The 16,444-nt window shown below is 31.8% G+C and overlaps 1 protein-coding gene across 1 annotated transcript; it reads left to right on the forward strand.

Moving 5' to 3' along the window:
- Positions 1–312: 312 nt before the first annotated feature.
- On the forward strand, positions 313–5,696 carry LOC138341983 (replication factor A protein 1-like). The gene is made up of 9 exons (XM_069294166.1): positions 313–325; positions 758–899; positions 3,585–3,832; positions 4,323–4,410; positions 4,502–4,626; positions 4,725–4,942; positions 5,032–5,087; positions 5,264–5,558; positions 5,640–5,696. The coding sequence occupies exons 1-9, from the start codon at positions 313–315 to the stop codon at positions 5,694–5,696; spliced, it is 1,242 nt and encodes a 413-aa protein (XP_069150267.1).
- Positions 5,697–16,444: the final 10,748 nt, after the last annotated feature.

A 16,444-nucleotide genomic window follows, 5' to 3' on the forward strand; every position in this document is an offset into this window, starting at 1 on the left:
TATACCCAAATATCCCTTTTGTGTATAACTTCTAATTGAGTGCTAACAATCGCTTATTAGTGCCTTTCAGAGTTGACTTATGGTACCACAAACACAAACATTTTAACTAATCCTGCGAAGAAATGACAATTTGTGAACTCTGTAGTTAAAGCAAGGAACTTCATTAGGATCTTCAAAGTAAGTGTCCTCTATGTCAATTTCTGGTGCTTTTATTTGCTCTTGTTCAAGTCTCTTGTCTTGCTGACACTTCAATAATAGGAGCTGAATTGATCAATTTCTGATTCTCCACTGGTTGTTGATTACTCAAAGGTAATGGCAGAGGCAGGTGAGTGAAATTTTCCCTTGGATTGTTGTTAGTCGCTTTCTGTTCTGTTGCACTGATAATACTTTTCTCTTTCAGCGCGGGAAGGGCAAGTTTTGCACTGAATGAGGCATTTTTATTAGGTCAAGTTTATGAAATACAATGTATCTAAATGTTTAAAGCTTTAAACAGATAAAGTAGTAATAAAAGCTACGACTTGCGTGTACTTTTATTAACTGATTGAGCAAATGTTACAAAATATAAGCATCATATGCTTGGTGTGTGATATTTAGACTCTTAGTGTGTTCAGTTCCATCATGTGTACTTTTAATTAACTGCACATCGATGTGTTATTCATGTCAAGTTAGATGTTAATTTAGACTGATTAATGCTGCCGGTGAATTTGTAGCAGATGATGTCATGGTTGGTTTTGTACGAATAATTTTGTGTTTCAAGTTGGGATTGATGAGATGAAAGTAGCTATTGAAAATACAGGAGGATTAGTTGTTCTAGCTGAAAGCTTTGGTCATTCTGTTTTCAAAGATTCTTTCAAGCAAATCATTGAAGATGGTAAACAGTCTCTTGGACTGTCCTTCAAGTAAGCTCTCTAGATATTATTATGTTGTCTCATTTGCAAAGGACACTAACTTGCTATGTTTTCAGTATTGTTGTTTTGAATGTGGAACCAATTTTAACTTTATGTCTGTGACTTTTTCTAGCAAGACGCTCTAAAGTTAAAAGTATCTATGATATAAGATATACTTGTCTGGAGGTTGTTTGTATTTTTTGGGGTCCAAGCTATATACTAGTGAAGGGTATTTATGTTGATAACTGTAGAGAATGGGATAAAGTACTCAACATATTTGTAATTGCGAATAAAAAAGGATGAGCCTTGTTATAGAGGCTGTGCATATCTAGTACAGTAGAATTCAATGAAAAAACTGAAAGAACTGACAAGATGGTACCTGATTATCAAACTAAAGTTATATGTCCAACTTTCTTATGAGTAAAATTGGTGGTCTTGATACAAATTCATCATAATCAAATTCATTTCACACATCATTTCTTAATCTTAAAAAGTAGAATCAATTCTGTAATAAATACGGTTCATATCAATTGACGATTTTAGTGGAAAAATTGAAAAAAGAACATGTTGGTACTTGGTACCTAATTATAAAGTTAAAGTTTGATGTTAGCTGAATGAAAGGTTTATGTCCAACTCTCTTAATTATAAAAAGGCTGTTTGCTTGAAACATGGAAGTCATTATAGGAATGGATCCCTAGCTACAATCATGAATAAGAAGAAGATATCACTGAAATTAGGAGGAGGGAGGCTCAATAGATATGGATTGACACTACAATTTAGATAGGTTCTGGGTGTTACTCATTTTCCATTATACTGGTAACTAGATTGCTCATCCTTTGGCTAGATACCGTAATATCTCAAAAGACATGACTTGATGTAGACTTACCTAAAAGTCGAGTGCAGATGAAGACTCTTAGTCAATGAGCTTGCAGTATGGATATCATTAATCAACTGGTTAATTTAAGAAGCCATCTAAAAAATGGATTCATCTAAAATACTAATATGCTAACCTTGCAAATGCACTTGCAAAGTGTCCGCATTCTCCTATCAACAATTGCACCTAATTAATCTCTCTTTACATTCTCATTTTGGATACCAAGGAATCATTAGGTCTTTAATATCTAAACTATCATTGTGTCACTAACAATGGGTGTTGGATAATGTTAGGTGGCACATAATACTTTCTTAGTAGATAGACTTTAAGGATGAAATTTTCTTGAGTATAGAGTTGCCAATACAATTAAATTCAGAATATGTACACGTCTAAAACGTATGCTGGAGAATTGTAGGGTCAATTAACTTGATCCAAACATAACCTCGACATGTTGATACAAAGTATCTTTACAATATGATAAAGTTAATAATGTTTTCTCATAATGACCTATACTGCTGCATAAAAAGTTCGCTGGCGAGGAAGAAAAAAGAGTACATATGCAAAAAATATTCGGTTATATAGGGTTGTGTACACTTGTGACCATGTGGTGGTTTGGTAAGATTTGATCCTTTTGCCATAATACTAAGTAGTTCTAATTTGCATATACAACAAACAACCTCTTTCATTTGCACTTTTGGAATGCTTTGTTGTTGTCTTCTGAAAATAAGTTCTTTCTCCATGTTTTCCAGTTCAGGTTTAGGGTTGAGGGAAAAAATATCTTTAACATTGTGAACAAGAAAAGATACAATATGATAAGACTCCAATATAGTCCATATGTAGCTCATGAAAATCTGATAAAGTCAGATATAATTTAGGCCATTTTATTATCAGACAAGCCATGCTTAGATAGGTTAGAATATACGACAGAGTCTCATACTCGACCTGAAATCTCTTGGCAACAATATGTGTCGTATAGGACTTTTGGTAGGTAAATCTAGACAAATGCAATTTCGAAATGATTAAACTCATTAATGTGTACTACTTTGTAATCTCTATGACTTGTGTTACTATGGAAATTTTCAACTACGTATCCATTATTGATTCGTAATTATTCCACCATATGATGTATAAATAAATCACATAAAAATTTCCCCACAATATAATTGATTAGCTCCGGCCCATATTTCACCTATTAAATACAAATAATATTTAATTACACTAAAGCCCAGTCCTATCTATCCAAATTAAATGACCCAATTGAATATACATGACTATAATGACTCAATTCAGCCGTTTTAAAAACACCCAAACGTATCCAATTCTTGCTGATCTTCTCCCACTCAAGAACATTCTTCTCATATCCACTCTCAACCTTCTACCTCCCAAGAATCTAAGAGACAGGTTTCCATAAACTCATTGCTTCATCTTCCTTATTTGTAACTCTAATTCTGCTGATTTACTCTCCCCTTTCAGACTCCTAATTCTTGTAGTATATATACATGGGTAGTGAATCGTTACCATATTCAAATTTACATTGTCTCTGTTTCTTTTAATTGAGTTTTAACAATGATGATTTTTTTTCCAGAATTGGTTACTGGTAGAGATGATTTTACAATAAGAGTAAGACTTTGTAGAATGTAAAACGCCATTAATCTCAAGAAAAATGGTGAGCTTATCCGTATGGATATGATATTTATCGATGAAAAGGTACATTTCTCATTGATTCATTTACCAAATATCATATTTTTTTGGGTAATTTTAATTATTAAATTACTTACTAATTACTTCTTCTATTAGAGTAATTTGATGCATGGTATAATTAGGAAAAATCAGGTTAATAGGTTCAAAGACAAATTGAATGAAGGTTCTGTATTTATCATCAAGAACTTCAAAAATGTTAAAAGAATTGGGGGATATAGACCTGTTCAAAACTCATTTAAAATCATTTTCTTTGCCTCAACTGCAATCAAGAATTTGTCTGAAGATACTGTTGAAATTTTAGTAAACGATTTTGAATTTGTTGATCCAGATGTGATTGACTCAAGGGTGAACAACAACAATGTCTTATCAGGTCTATATTTATATTTATAGTCTTACCAATTACATTTAAAGTTATACTTAGCTGCATAATTTATTAATAAAAAAACTCATGATATTGTGTTTGATGACATTCATGACCTTCATGTAGATTTTAAAATTTCTATCACATACTTAATAAAAATAATAATATCTAAAAAGGAAGAACTTCATCATTTCAAAAGCTATATTCAAGAGAAACACTTAGTATAAAAAGGAAGGAAAAGAAAGACTATGGATAAACTAGGCATTGAAATTTAACTGGTGCCTATCACATTATAGATTGATGATCTAACCTCCGCTTTGTGTATAAATGTTAAATAATACCCTAAACTGTTTGAATGCGAGTCTTATATACGATTCTTCATCTTCAATAAACATAGACGTGGTTGGTTGGTTGTTTATTTATGTGTAAATGCTAAATAATTGCCTAAACTATTCAAATACAACACTTACATATGAATCTTCCTCTTCAATTTTCATAGATGTTGTTGGTTGTTTATATGGAATTGGTGATATCGAGAGTGTTAGTTCAAAATGGAAGAAGAGGGATATCCACATTCTTATTGATTAGTAAGTCACTCATCTCATTTTAAGTTGTTTTACTTTGTTATCTCCTTACCATAAAATTATTTGATTATTGATTTATGGTTTCTGTGCATAGTTTGGCTAAAGCAAAAATTACCTTATGGGAAGAATTTGGGGAGAAGTTTTGTCCTTATTTGTATAACAATCATGCTGGCATATATATAGTGATAGTGACTTCTACAACAGTGAAGGAGTTTTGTGGTAATTTTTACCGATTTAGTTGTACTTACTAGTAATTTAACTCCAAGAGTTTTGAAGAAATGACATGATTTCATTTTTAACGCATACATTGATAATAGGTGAGGTTAGCTTCTCCACCACCTATGCAAGCAAAATATATGTGAATCTTGATATAGATTACATAAGATCTTTGGCTCCAAAATTTTCCACCATGTCCACAGAAGTTCCAATTATAAAAAGCTCTAATGTTAACAGTCTTTCTCGTGAGGAAGAGATGTTTTTGAACCGTATGGACATTAAAGAGTTGTTGGAGGCTGAGTGGAGCTCTGAACTACAGGTTCTTTTCTTATTAGGATTCTCATATTATTGGTTTACCATTTAAACATGATTGTTACGCTATTTCATGATATTTAATTAAAACTGCAGGAATACATTGTTACAGTGAAGAGCAAGGTAATAGAAATACATAACTATTTTGGTTGGTACTACATTTAATGCAATGTGTGCTCGAAGAAGATTGAACCAACAAATAGTATTTATCGATGCCACAATTGCAATAAAGATTGCAAATTTCCTTTGGTCAGGTAACCATTTATGAAGGACTGTGAATTAGGTTTGTATATGTTGTGAATGAATCTGACTTATTATGTAAACATAGGTACAATATACACCTAAAAGTGACAGATAGGACGGGAGACACTACTTTTATCTTAGTTAATGCGGTGTCTGAGAAACTCCTTGATACATTAGCTCACAAGTTGTTCAACAAGCTTACTACAGCTAACAATGATGTGCCTGTCCAAGTCCAAAGCCTTTGCGGGAAAGAATTTGTTTTTAAACTGAGATTAAATCACTATAATTTGAAAGAAGGTCTTGAGAATTATACAATATCAAAACTTTGGATTCCAGATGATAATTTGGAAGTACAATACAAACTAAGGAAAGAAGAAAAGGTATTGCAATATAGACTATGAGTTTGTAATATACAATTACGTTTACTTTGTAATTTATTTTTCATACTGTTCTTCTTCCAGGGGAAGAACTTATCCAAAAATGAAACCGACCTAAAATATCAGGGAACCAATGGATAGACCAAATGATGGTAATTACATTTAATGTTTTAATATGAAAATTCAAATCATTTTAAGGATTAACATGGTTAATAAATATGTTGATAAATTTACTTTTTGAAGAACAATCAGGGATCTGTTGATGTGTTGTTGACAGACTTGGAAGATTATGAGGATGAAGTACATGTAACTAATGGTGGTAAGAGTAGAAAACGAAGAAACCTAATCATAAATGATGAGGAATTGAGCGTTCAGACACAAATAATGTCAAGAAGTAAAGGGATTATTGTTGGTCATAAATGATGAGGAATAAGTGTTCATCACACAAATTAGTTGAAGAAGTAAAGGGATAATTGTTGCTTCTGATTGTTTTACGTTTTTTGAGCTAAGTTTAGTGGTTTCGTCCTTTTATAATTTACACTTAAGTATAATAACTAGCCATCTTTGAGCTTACTTAAGTTATTTCGTCCTTTTACCATTTTAAGTTTAGTTTAATAAGTAGCTCCATTTTGTCCGTATTGATGATTTTCACACTTGTATGGTTTTATCTAACCTTAGACAACTTATATTATTAATCTATTTCGTTGTTTGCATATGATGTCACTGTCAACAAAATCGAATCTGTTTCTTCTTCAATTATATACCCCTATATCACTTCCCATGTTGCTCAATTCATTCCTTTGGTGCTTGCTATCTAGCCGTACGTACAGAGTTGTACTCTTTCCTACTATTCATTTTACAGCCACTTATTATTGCAAAATTAAAATAGAGTATGGGATAACTATGGCATATAAGCAAGCTTGGACAACCCACAAAAGAGGCCTGCAAAATATATATGGAAATTTCAGTGAAGGGTACTTCTATATCGTGAGCAAATAAAGAAGATAACTTCAGAAATAAAAATAGGGTTGTGGATGTAAGTGAGTTAATTCTTTCTGGCTGGTAGTTTTTCATTAAATTAGAATGAGAAGTGTTAAATACATGAGAATATATAGAGCTGTATATTATTTATCAGTACTGGAATGACGACATTGAGGTGCTAACATAAACTGTAATTTAAGTGGATATTTAATCACGGATGACTTAGTTTCTTAAAATTGTCTTCCATAAGTTGTCTTTAACTATAAAACTTAACACATAGAGGTATTTGATGTCACATTCACTTTTGGATTTGTGTTGTTGAAGAGGAGATGCTTTAGGTATTTATACACCTTTCAAAAGATGGTTTCCACCCCATCCACGAGATAACTTCCGAACAAAATAACTTAGTTACTTGTAATTTCCTTCCGCCAGTTGCATTTGCGGAATAGTTTCAAGTAGGTGTTGACTCATGGATGACTTAGTTCTTATAATTGTCTTCCATAAGTTGCCTTTAAGACTAAGACTAAACACATATAAGTAGTTGTTGTTACAATCAATTTTTGGTTTATGTTGTTGAAGAGGATAACAACATATTGCGGATTATTAAAAAAATCAGGCAGTCGGATAGGAAAGGCAAGAAGGAACCTTATTAAGTGAACTGCATTGAGTATTTCAAAGACCTATTCATGCTTAACAAGATGGAAATGGGAGGAGTTGTGTTATATTTTATGCGTTATTACTAAATTGGGTTCTCTATGTTGGACCTCGACATGATGAGTGCAACTAAGCATGATATTTTCAGTAATTCTTAAAAGTTGATATGTCTCAGAAGTTTGAGTACTCACCTTCGCAAAAATAAGTGTTTTCTTTGATTTATTTATTTTAGTTCCTAAGGTAAAAACATCGTTGTTCAACATTAACCTTCTTTCCATTCCTGAAACTTATACAGAATTACTACAATGGATAAGACAAATAAGGATCGCCCCCAAATAATCAATTCAGATAATAGCCAAGGTAAAATATAAATGATAATATTCATAACTATATTAAATTGCTCTTCTAAATATTTGTTTTATAATACAGATACAACTGAAGAATCAAGCAAATCGGTCAAATTGATGTAAGAAAATATTATGGAACAGCGAATTGCATACTTCCCAAAGGAAAAAGAGCAGTTGAAAAATTATATATATAGAGGAGCTTCATAAGCACAAACCAACAAAGAATGATATGACGTTTAACATGCATAGACTTCTATGTTATAGGGAAATGAAATAAATTATGATCCGAAAATATATTCTCTAACCATCAATCTAATAAATAATGATATGCCGTATTTGATGTAAATCTATATATATTTTAGCAATAAAAAAAGAATTTTTTTAACAGAGTATATATTCTAAATTTATTCATTAACAATGTATTATTCTCATTAAATAGATACTGAAGTTCATAAGTTTCATCATGTATCATCATTTCAAATGAAAACAAAATGATATGCTTAAATAATATAATCATATAATCATCCACAAGAAAAAACTTCCTATCACATATTAATTAATCCGCGCGCAAAGCACGAATATGTTCCCTAGTGTAATAAATATAAATAAATGTTTAGAAATATTTTTTGGAGAGTTACACCTTTCCATTTTTTAAATTAATTTAGTGAGCAATTATCTTATTCTTTAATTGACTAATTATGTAAATAGTGTTAGATTTTTGAAAATCAGATTAAAAAAAGAGAAATCTCTTAATTAGGAGAGTGAAACGGGTGATTTTATTTTTTTCCCAATCTACTTTAAATGATATTTCATTAGACTGCTCTATTTAAATAAATTTTTATTCTATAAGGAAAAAATAAAATATTTGAGTGATAAAGTATTAACCTTTAGATTTAAAATAAATAACAGGAATAAGTGGGTAGCAAAGTTTGAGATATTTAAATTCTTTGTCATTTTTAAGTCAAATTAGAATTTGGAAAAGGGTCCAAATGGTGTAGGGGTATTTTGGAAACTTTGGGGATAATTTGTGGACTCATTTATGTCATTTTAAACCTCATTTCACCCACCAATTCAAATCCTAAAGATCAAATTAACTTTCTCCAAAACCTTTTCTCCAAAAATCTCCATTAAAGAAGCTTCAAGCTCCAAGGAAGAGGACAAAGTTCTTCACGTTTTATTCATCAAAATTCTTGTGGGTTCCTTCTTATTGAGGTAAGGTAGTCATTCTTAAAAAGAGACACTTCAAAGAGATTTCAAAAAGGATTTCAACTTCAAACTCCTTTATTTCTTGACTCTAAGTATGGGTCTTTGCATGAAAATGTTTTAATAATTAAAATAGGGATGATGCACAAGTAGCCCTTCAACCTATGCTCGAAATCTTAGAGACACACTTATACTATACTAACATCCTATTACCCCCTCTAAACTTATTTTGTACCCCTTTTGACCTACGTGGAACTATATTGTGGGTCCAACATTGTTTGACTTTTTTTTCAAGCTAGTGCCACGTAGGCTGAAAAAGGATATAAAATTACTTATAAAATAAGTTTAGGGGGGTAATAGAAACTTAGTATAGTATAAGCGTGTCTATGAGATTTCGGGCATAGGTTGAAGGGGGTACTTATGCATTTTCCCATTAAAATAAGTTGTTCTTAGTTTTAAATGATGATTTTAATGTCAAAAATCACAATGGAATCATGTCTATTCTTTTTATCAACTTTTAGCTTATGAATTTAATGAGCATGATTAGATAATGTTAAAGTTATTGTTTTCTTGGTGGTTTCATTGAGGATTAGCTACTACCCCAAGGGCTATTTTATGATGAATTGTTGGATAAATTGATGATAGGTGGTTAAAGCTTGGATGAATGGTAAGTTGGCTATGTTGTTTAATCCTTATTGTGAAATGCTATTGAGTGGTATGATCTACCTTTGATGGCTGTGTTTACTTGAAGTTTATAAAGTCATATAAGTGTATCATAAAAATGGCCTTGAAGGTATGATATATGGAGTGAAGTGATGATTTTGATATGTACATGTATGATATATTTTAGGAGGTTGAAATGAATATCTTGAAGGGTTTATGTCTAAATGAAGTATGTATTTGATATGTGAAGTATGATAATATGTGAATTGTGATGAATATGGGCTTGAGCATGTTTAAAAGTCAATGATATGAATAATAGTTATCATATGAAAGGTGTGCTCACGTGTACTCACACACACACTTGAATGCATGAATGAAGTCAATGAATGAAAATGGGGGATTGTAGGGTGGACACTCCATGAGAAGAGATGAAGTGTCTAGATCATCCCTACTATTCTTAAGTATGAAAAGGGGGATTTTGAGGTGAACACTCTTCGTGAGTTGTGATGAAGTGTTTAGTAGCAACCTCACTATTCCCAATGACCTTCTAAAGATAGGTTGGAGGTTAAATACCCTCTATGAGTTGAGATGGGATGTTCAATAGTTATCTCTTAACCTATAGTCAATGAATGTTTAAGACTCCGTGGGGGAGTTATGCTTAGCACCGAGAGGATTTGAAGAAGGGGTGGGTACACTTCGTGAGTAGAGATGTTGTATCCTATGTACCTCTTGATATGGGTGCTCCTCGTTAGTAGAGAATGAGTTACTAAGTAGCAATCTCCTTATCCATTAACTATGCGCCTACGTAGGAGTAGCTATTGGAGAATCCATGTAAAGGCTAAAGAATATGACCCTACCTTAGGCAAGTAGAGGTCCATCATCCGGTAAGGGTTAGTACCGGGATTTCATGTCAATATCTCATGGTCTATGTCAGTTAAAGCTAGCCCCCATAAATGTATGTAGATGAACTAAGTCTTCTTAAGAGTGTACTACTTAGAGTAGGTGGTGGAATGAGACGCTACCTATCTATTGCACAAGTAGACATTTGGAGGGAGTCTTGGTGTGTCCTTATATGAAATGTATGAATAGGTCATGATATGATGTTTATAAAAGTAATGTGACTTTATGGATAATATTAAGGAAGCACGTTGATGTCGTGACATGTATGATGAAATCTTAGTATGTGATGAACGTAATGTGTCTATTCTAAGTTTATTCCTAAGGACCACTAGGTGGAAGTGGTAGTATGGGATTCTACCTTCACATTGCACCAAGTGTAAATTGGGGGTTGCCTTGGAGGATGGTTCTTAGATGAAGTTCCTAATTATATGTATATTCCATAGTGTCTTTAATATTGAATGATGACTTGTATAAATGAAATAAAGTATGCTTATTCGTAGTAGCCTTAAGGATCTCCTAAGTAGGTATTTAGGAGATTGTATGGGCAATATCCTTATGTCTTACTTAAGGGAGCCTTAGGATAACTTAGGATAGGAGTAGTTCATGTGTGATTTTGGGTTTACTGTAAGTATGCTCTTATATTAAGAAAAATTGAAGTTTTACCTTTGTGCTAAATGATGATACTATATGATATTTTCTAACTTAATTCATAAAGGTTTTTACCAAAATAGCATGACTTGTATGTCTCAATTAAATTGTCCCTTTTCACATGATTTTGCATATGTTATACTTAGTACAATGTTTGTACTAACCCAATACTTTTCTATACTCTATAAGTATAGGTTGGAAGCAAGTTGAAGGGTAGAAGGCAAGTTTGGGAATCGACTCTCTCAAGACTAAGTATGTCCTTATATATTCGAGGGCATAGTCTATGTTCCTTTAAGGCCTTCTTTAAGACTTTATAAGACTTATTATGTATTTTCTTTCAATGTAAAGGGGTCGTGTCCCTAAGATATTTATGTCGTGTCTTTAAGTTCGCTTGTGACGATGATAATATCCTTTGGTATCTATAAAGGATGCCTTCTTTATTATTATTTATCGTGAAAAGTTTTAATTCCGCACTACTTTTCATGTCTTATGTAATGAATGATAGCTAAGAGGCCAGTACAAGACCTTCTAAAGGTCAAGTACACCTTGTTCCGACCTAATGGTTGCCCTAACTTCTAGGGTGTACTTGCGGGTCGTAAAAGAAATTATTCCTCTTTTGTGGCCTACATTGTGAGTGTGTTAACTTTGTTCGAGCACCCTTTGAGCCTTACCCTTTTCTTGGAAGAAATTTGATGAAATTGTGACCTTTCTTTATCCTTCACCCTTAATCGTCATGAGATGTGGTTTATTTGAATAGCCAACTTAGGATAACCTAAGTTGGGGGAATAGTGAAAAGAGAAGGTAAATCAAGAAATGTGAAGAAACTCCCCTATATTCATGATTTTGAAAAAGATAAAACCCCTCCATACAAAAAAAAAGAAGAAAAGAAAAAGAATGAAAATGTTTTGAAATAAAGGTGCAAAAAGAAATGGGGGTGTCCAGAGTTCCATGGAAAGTAAATAATGGGGTGAATTTTGAGCACGAATGAGAATGTTGAAGAAAAGGAAAGGAAGTGTTGTTCACACCACATTTCATGAGGATAGCAGCCATTGAGCCTAAATGACCATACATTTACACTCAATCCCACTACAAGCCTTGAAAAGACCATTTCGATCTTATGTGACTTCAAACAATTGTTGGTTGGAAAATAAAGGCAAACTTATGGGTGGAGTCATGCATGTGTTCATCTTTGTGAGTGTGAGAGTTGTATGTGATTTTGGAACTATAAAGTGTTTGACCATTGTATGTGAATATGGAATCATTCTTTCTGTGAGAGCATTTGAGTACCTTTATTGAGCTTTAACTTGCATTTGCATTTGAAGTAAGTATTATGAACTTGAGAATCTTTGGTAAATGTGAGTCACAACTTGAATCTTTGAGGGCACAAATGATCCTTGCATGAGTCAATTGAGGCTTTTTGTGTGCATTTGTGATTGAATCTTGTGTAGCACTATTCATGACATCCTTTTTGAACTACTGAACTTGAGTTTTCCTTTAGGATTAACAAAAGTTTAAGTAGGGGGTGTTGATGAGTTCGAGGTTTGAACTTATTTAGGGCTTTATTTATAATGATTTGTCCTCAAATGCTTATTTTGTGCAAATGACTAATGTATAACCCTTGTTTTCCAGGTCTATAGTTCAAGAAAAAAGCATGGACACTAGTATGCAAAAAGGAACAAGATGAGCTAAAAGAACAAAGAAATGAAAGCTTGGTGATCGCCAACTCCCTTTGTCGAGTCACCGAATGACCATTATCTTGCCAAAAGTTTTAGTGTGCCAAACTCAGAAGGAGAATTAGAGTAATTTCTGAGTTTCGAACTCAGAGTATTGAGACAATTTTTTCGTAACTTTGAAGCAATTGAAGTTTTTCATTTTCGAGAAATTGAAAGTAGGTGTTTGAGATTCTTTGAGTTGGACCTTTTGTAAAGACGAAAATAATCTTACCCAGTTGATAGAAATACAATTTGGTAATTTTATCTTTTTATTATGTCTAGCTAAAACCCCAATTCTTAGGGTGTGATTATGGGTTGATTTAGCTAATGGGTGTTGTTAATTGTTAGTGTAATTGTTGTTTAGAAGTAAGTTCAATCATTTATTGTGGGTTAATTTAGGAATTGTAGTTCCGAATGTGCTTCCACCTTTGTGTTCTTGGCTTGCTCGAGAGAGAGGTTTTAGAACCAAGATATTTTATTGATGGTCTGTGGGTATTGGGATTACATGGGTTCAACTCTAGAGAGTAAGTCCTCGACCCTTTTCCACACATTCAACCCCAGAAAGTGAATTGACTAAGGTGTAAATTGTTCTTATTTTTTTTATACTTGTTGATATTTGAGAGAAATCAACTTGATTCGGGTAAATTGTTCGAGAGAAAGTTTTTTCCCTCTATAGTCTATCTTACTCTCTGACTTGTAGCAATTCTTTAATAGTTGCAACTACCCATTTGTCTATAATCACATGTAATCGAGTCACATCCCAAGAACCCGTCTCGTTACTGTTATTTTCATATTTTTGTGTTGGAGTTGTAGTTGAAATTGAAACCAAAACCGCCCACTTGACATTATTGTCAACCCCTAATTTAAATTATGTTTTCATTTGCTAATATCTATTTCTATGATTGATTTGAACATATTTGTAATTTACCTATTGAATTTTAAGCACGTACCACTCTCTGTGGGAACGATACCAACTCATTTACATGAGATATTGTACAAACTAACGATCGTTTACGCTTAGAATTGGAAGACTTGATACTTTACTTTATTGACCTACACTCAATTTAAACAACTTGAGTCACTATAATCTAATTCTTAATTTTTTTTGTGTAAGTGGTGATATTGTATTTTTGACTCTTTGTCCCATGAACAAAACTTAAGTCTAATAAGTTTTACCCCATGAATAATGCCACTTTTAAGTTTTATTAAATATTCAAGACTATCTTCTTTTAAAGCTCATTAATTGGACAGGCTAAACTCAAACAAATATATCTCTCTCACCCGAACTCGGAATTTAGCAAACTCGGTGACGTTAGAAAGAGGACTTAAATATCTTTCATTCGATACCTTATGGGCCACCTAAATCATCCTTTACTTAAAGTTATGATCATTTGAAGTTTTCTCGAAACTCACAATTGAAGTCTAACTTGCACAAAATCCCAATTTACTTCTTTCTAAAATCATCTCTTTCTAAAACCAAGGTGTTACATTTTAGTTCTCTTTTATATTGCAGTGTTTTATTCTTTTTTTGTTTTTTTACTTTTTCTAAATTCAATCACTAATATTCTTTAAAAAAGGTGTAAGAATTGAGTTGATAATATTATAATGTATATTTATAAGATATATAATTGACATCCTCAATTTTTTAGTTCATTTAATTTAATTTACTAGGTTAGTTATTTGTGAAAAAGACAAATAGCGAATAAATCGAACAGGTTTAGTTAAGTTTTCGTGTTTTTAAAATCGAACTGGAAAAAAATTAGAAAGAAATATTATAAAATTAAGGGGAGAAATAAATTAATTAGATTTTCCTAAAATAATATTCATGACCTCTAAATTTCTTCATTCAATTAACTTTATTTTACTTTATTTTATATAATATTTTGTAACTCAATTTCAAATTTAATAATAATTTATTAGTTTTTAAAAAAGCTTCGAGTTAGTACATGAAAAGAACAATATAAATAAGAAGAATAATATATAGGAATATCAAAAATATATATAATAAATTAAATCAAAGATAAACTGACAGAAATAGCATAGAGAGAAAGATAATGATAACAAAAATAACTAAGTTTTACATTGAACCTAAAAACAATGAGACATTTCATTGAGTTGAGATTTAAGCCTAAATCCAGAGTTCATCAGCCTTCTAAAGATAATGAAATGGAGTAAAGATTTGAGCCCAAAATCAGAGCTCATTCAGCCTTTCAAAGCAAAAAAAACAAGTGTGAAAATGTTCCATGCAAGAATCGAACTCGAATTATTTCGGTAAAAAACGAACCACTTAAACATTGAGTTGTGTTTTCTTTTGTTTTAAGGGGGTTCATTTTAATATATGTACTCGTAAAATCAGAAATTGACCTTATATATAGGGTGTGTTTGGTATGAAGAAAAATATTTTTCGAAAGATGTTTTCCAATTTTCTCATGTTTGATTGATTTAAATTTTTTGGAAAATGTTTTTCAAATCAACTCATTTTCCTCAAATTTAAGGAAAATGACTTCCCTTCAAAACTTGAGGAAATATTTTCCAAAACTCTCTTCCAACTTCAAATTACAATTTGTTTTTGTTGAAAAAATCAATTTATTTTGTCCCTACCATCAAACCAACCCCCACCCCCCCCCCCAACAAACCCCCCAAAAGATACTTTTAAATTCAAGTTTTTTTTACCCCAACTTCACCCTACCCCCAACCCCCACCTCCAGCACCCCCAATATATATTTTTAAGTTGTTTTTAAAAGATATTTCTAATTTCAATTTTTAATTTTTTTACCCCAACTACCATCGCCCCCCAATCAACCCTCTACCAGCCCTACACCCTTCAAAAAAAGAATTTAAGTTTATTTTTAAAATATATTTTTCAACTTCAAAAGTTTATTTTTTTCACCCGGATCCTCGAGACACCCCCTCCAAAAAAAATAAATAACATATTTTCAATTTTAAATATTATTATCTACTCTAGTATAAATAAAAGATATTTCTGAAAAATCATGTCTCGTTAATAAGTCAAACACTAAGAATCTTTTTGAAATCTGTTTTCTACTATCCAACCAAACAAGAGAAAATAAGTCAAAAATCTATTTATTTTTCAGAAAAATATTTTCTAGGAAACATTTTCTTTCATACCAAATACACCCATAGAGTGTAATTTTTCGACAGTGGGGTTTGGGTGAATCCCCTGAGTTCCATGTGGGTCCGCCCATGAGAAGGATGAAGAAACGAATAAAAGGAAGACAAAGAAGTGAGGCTGTCAGAACGACCGATTCCCCCCTTTTAGTTAAAATTAAGATTTTACCATTTAGTCTTTTACCCTTTAAACCTTCTTTTAATACAATAGATCAAAGTATCAACTTAAAAAACTGAGGGCAACCTCCACACATTCCTTATAAATCCTTAATCCTTAATTACATAGTTGCGATCTACACTCAATTAAATAACTTGAGTCACTACAATCTAATTTTCAGAACTCTTTTTATAAGTGAGTGATATTGAATTTTGGCGCTATTTGTCTCATGAACAGAACTTAAGTTTAATAAGTTTCATCCAGGGAATAATAACACTTTCTGGTTTTATTAAAAATTAAAGACTATAATCTTTTAATTAAAGCTTATTAAGCTTTCTACATAATTTTTTCCATCCCTTATTAATAAAAAAATAAATAACCCTAGGTATTTTTAAAATGTTAAAATAAAATAAAATAAAATAAAATGCTTTAAAAAAATTTATTTTTTAAATACAAAATATAAAATAAGTTCCTAAATTTTCACTTTTATAACTT

This window comes from Solanum lycopersicum, chromosome 2, assembly GCF_036512215.1.
Source record: "Solanum lycopersicum chromosome 2, SLM_r2.1".
Taxonomy (NCBI): Eukaryota; Viridiplantae; Streptophyta; class Magnoliopsida; order Solanales; family Solanaceae; genus Solanum; species Solanum lycopersicum.

What these genes read in the sequence shown, in the direction of transcription:
- LOC138341983 (XM_069294166.1), top strand. An exon ending in ATCCACATTCTTATTGATTA is followed by an intron (nt 4,411 to 4,501) that starts GTAAGTCACTCA and finishes TTCTGTGCATAG; the next exon opens with TTTGGCTAAAGCAAAAATTA. An exon ending in AGTGGAGCTCTGAACTACAG is followed by an intron (nt 4,943 to 5,031) that starts GTTCTTTTCTTA and finishes TTAAAACTGCAG; the next exon opens with GAATACATTGTTACAGTGAA.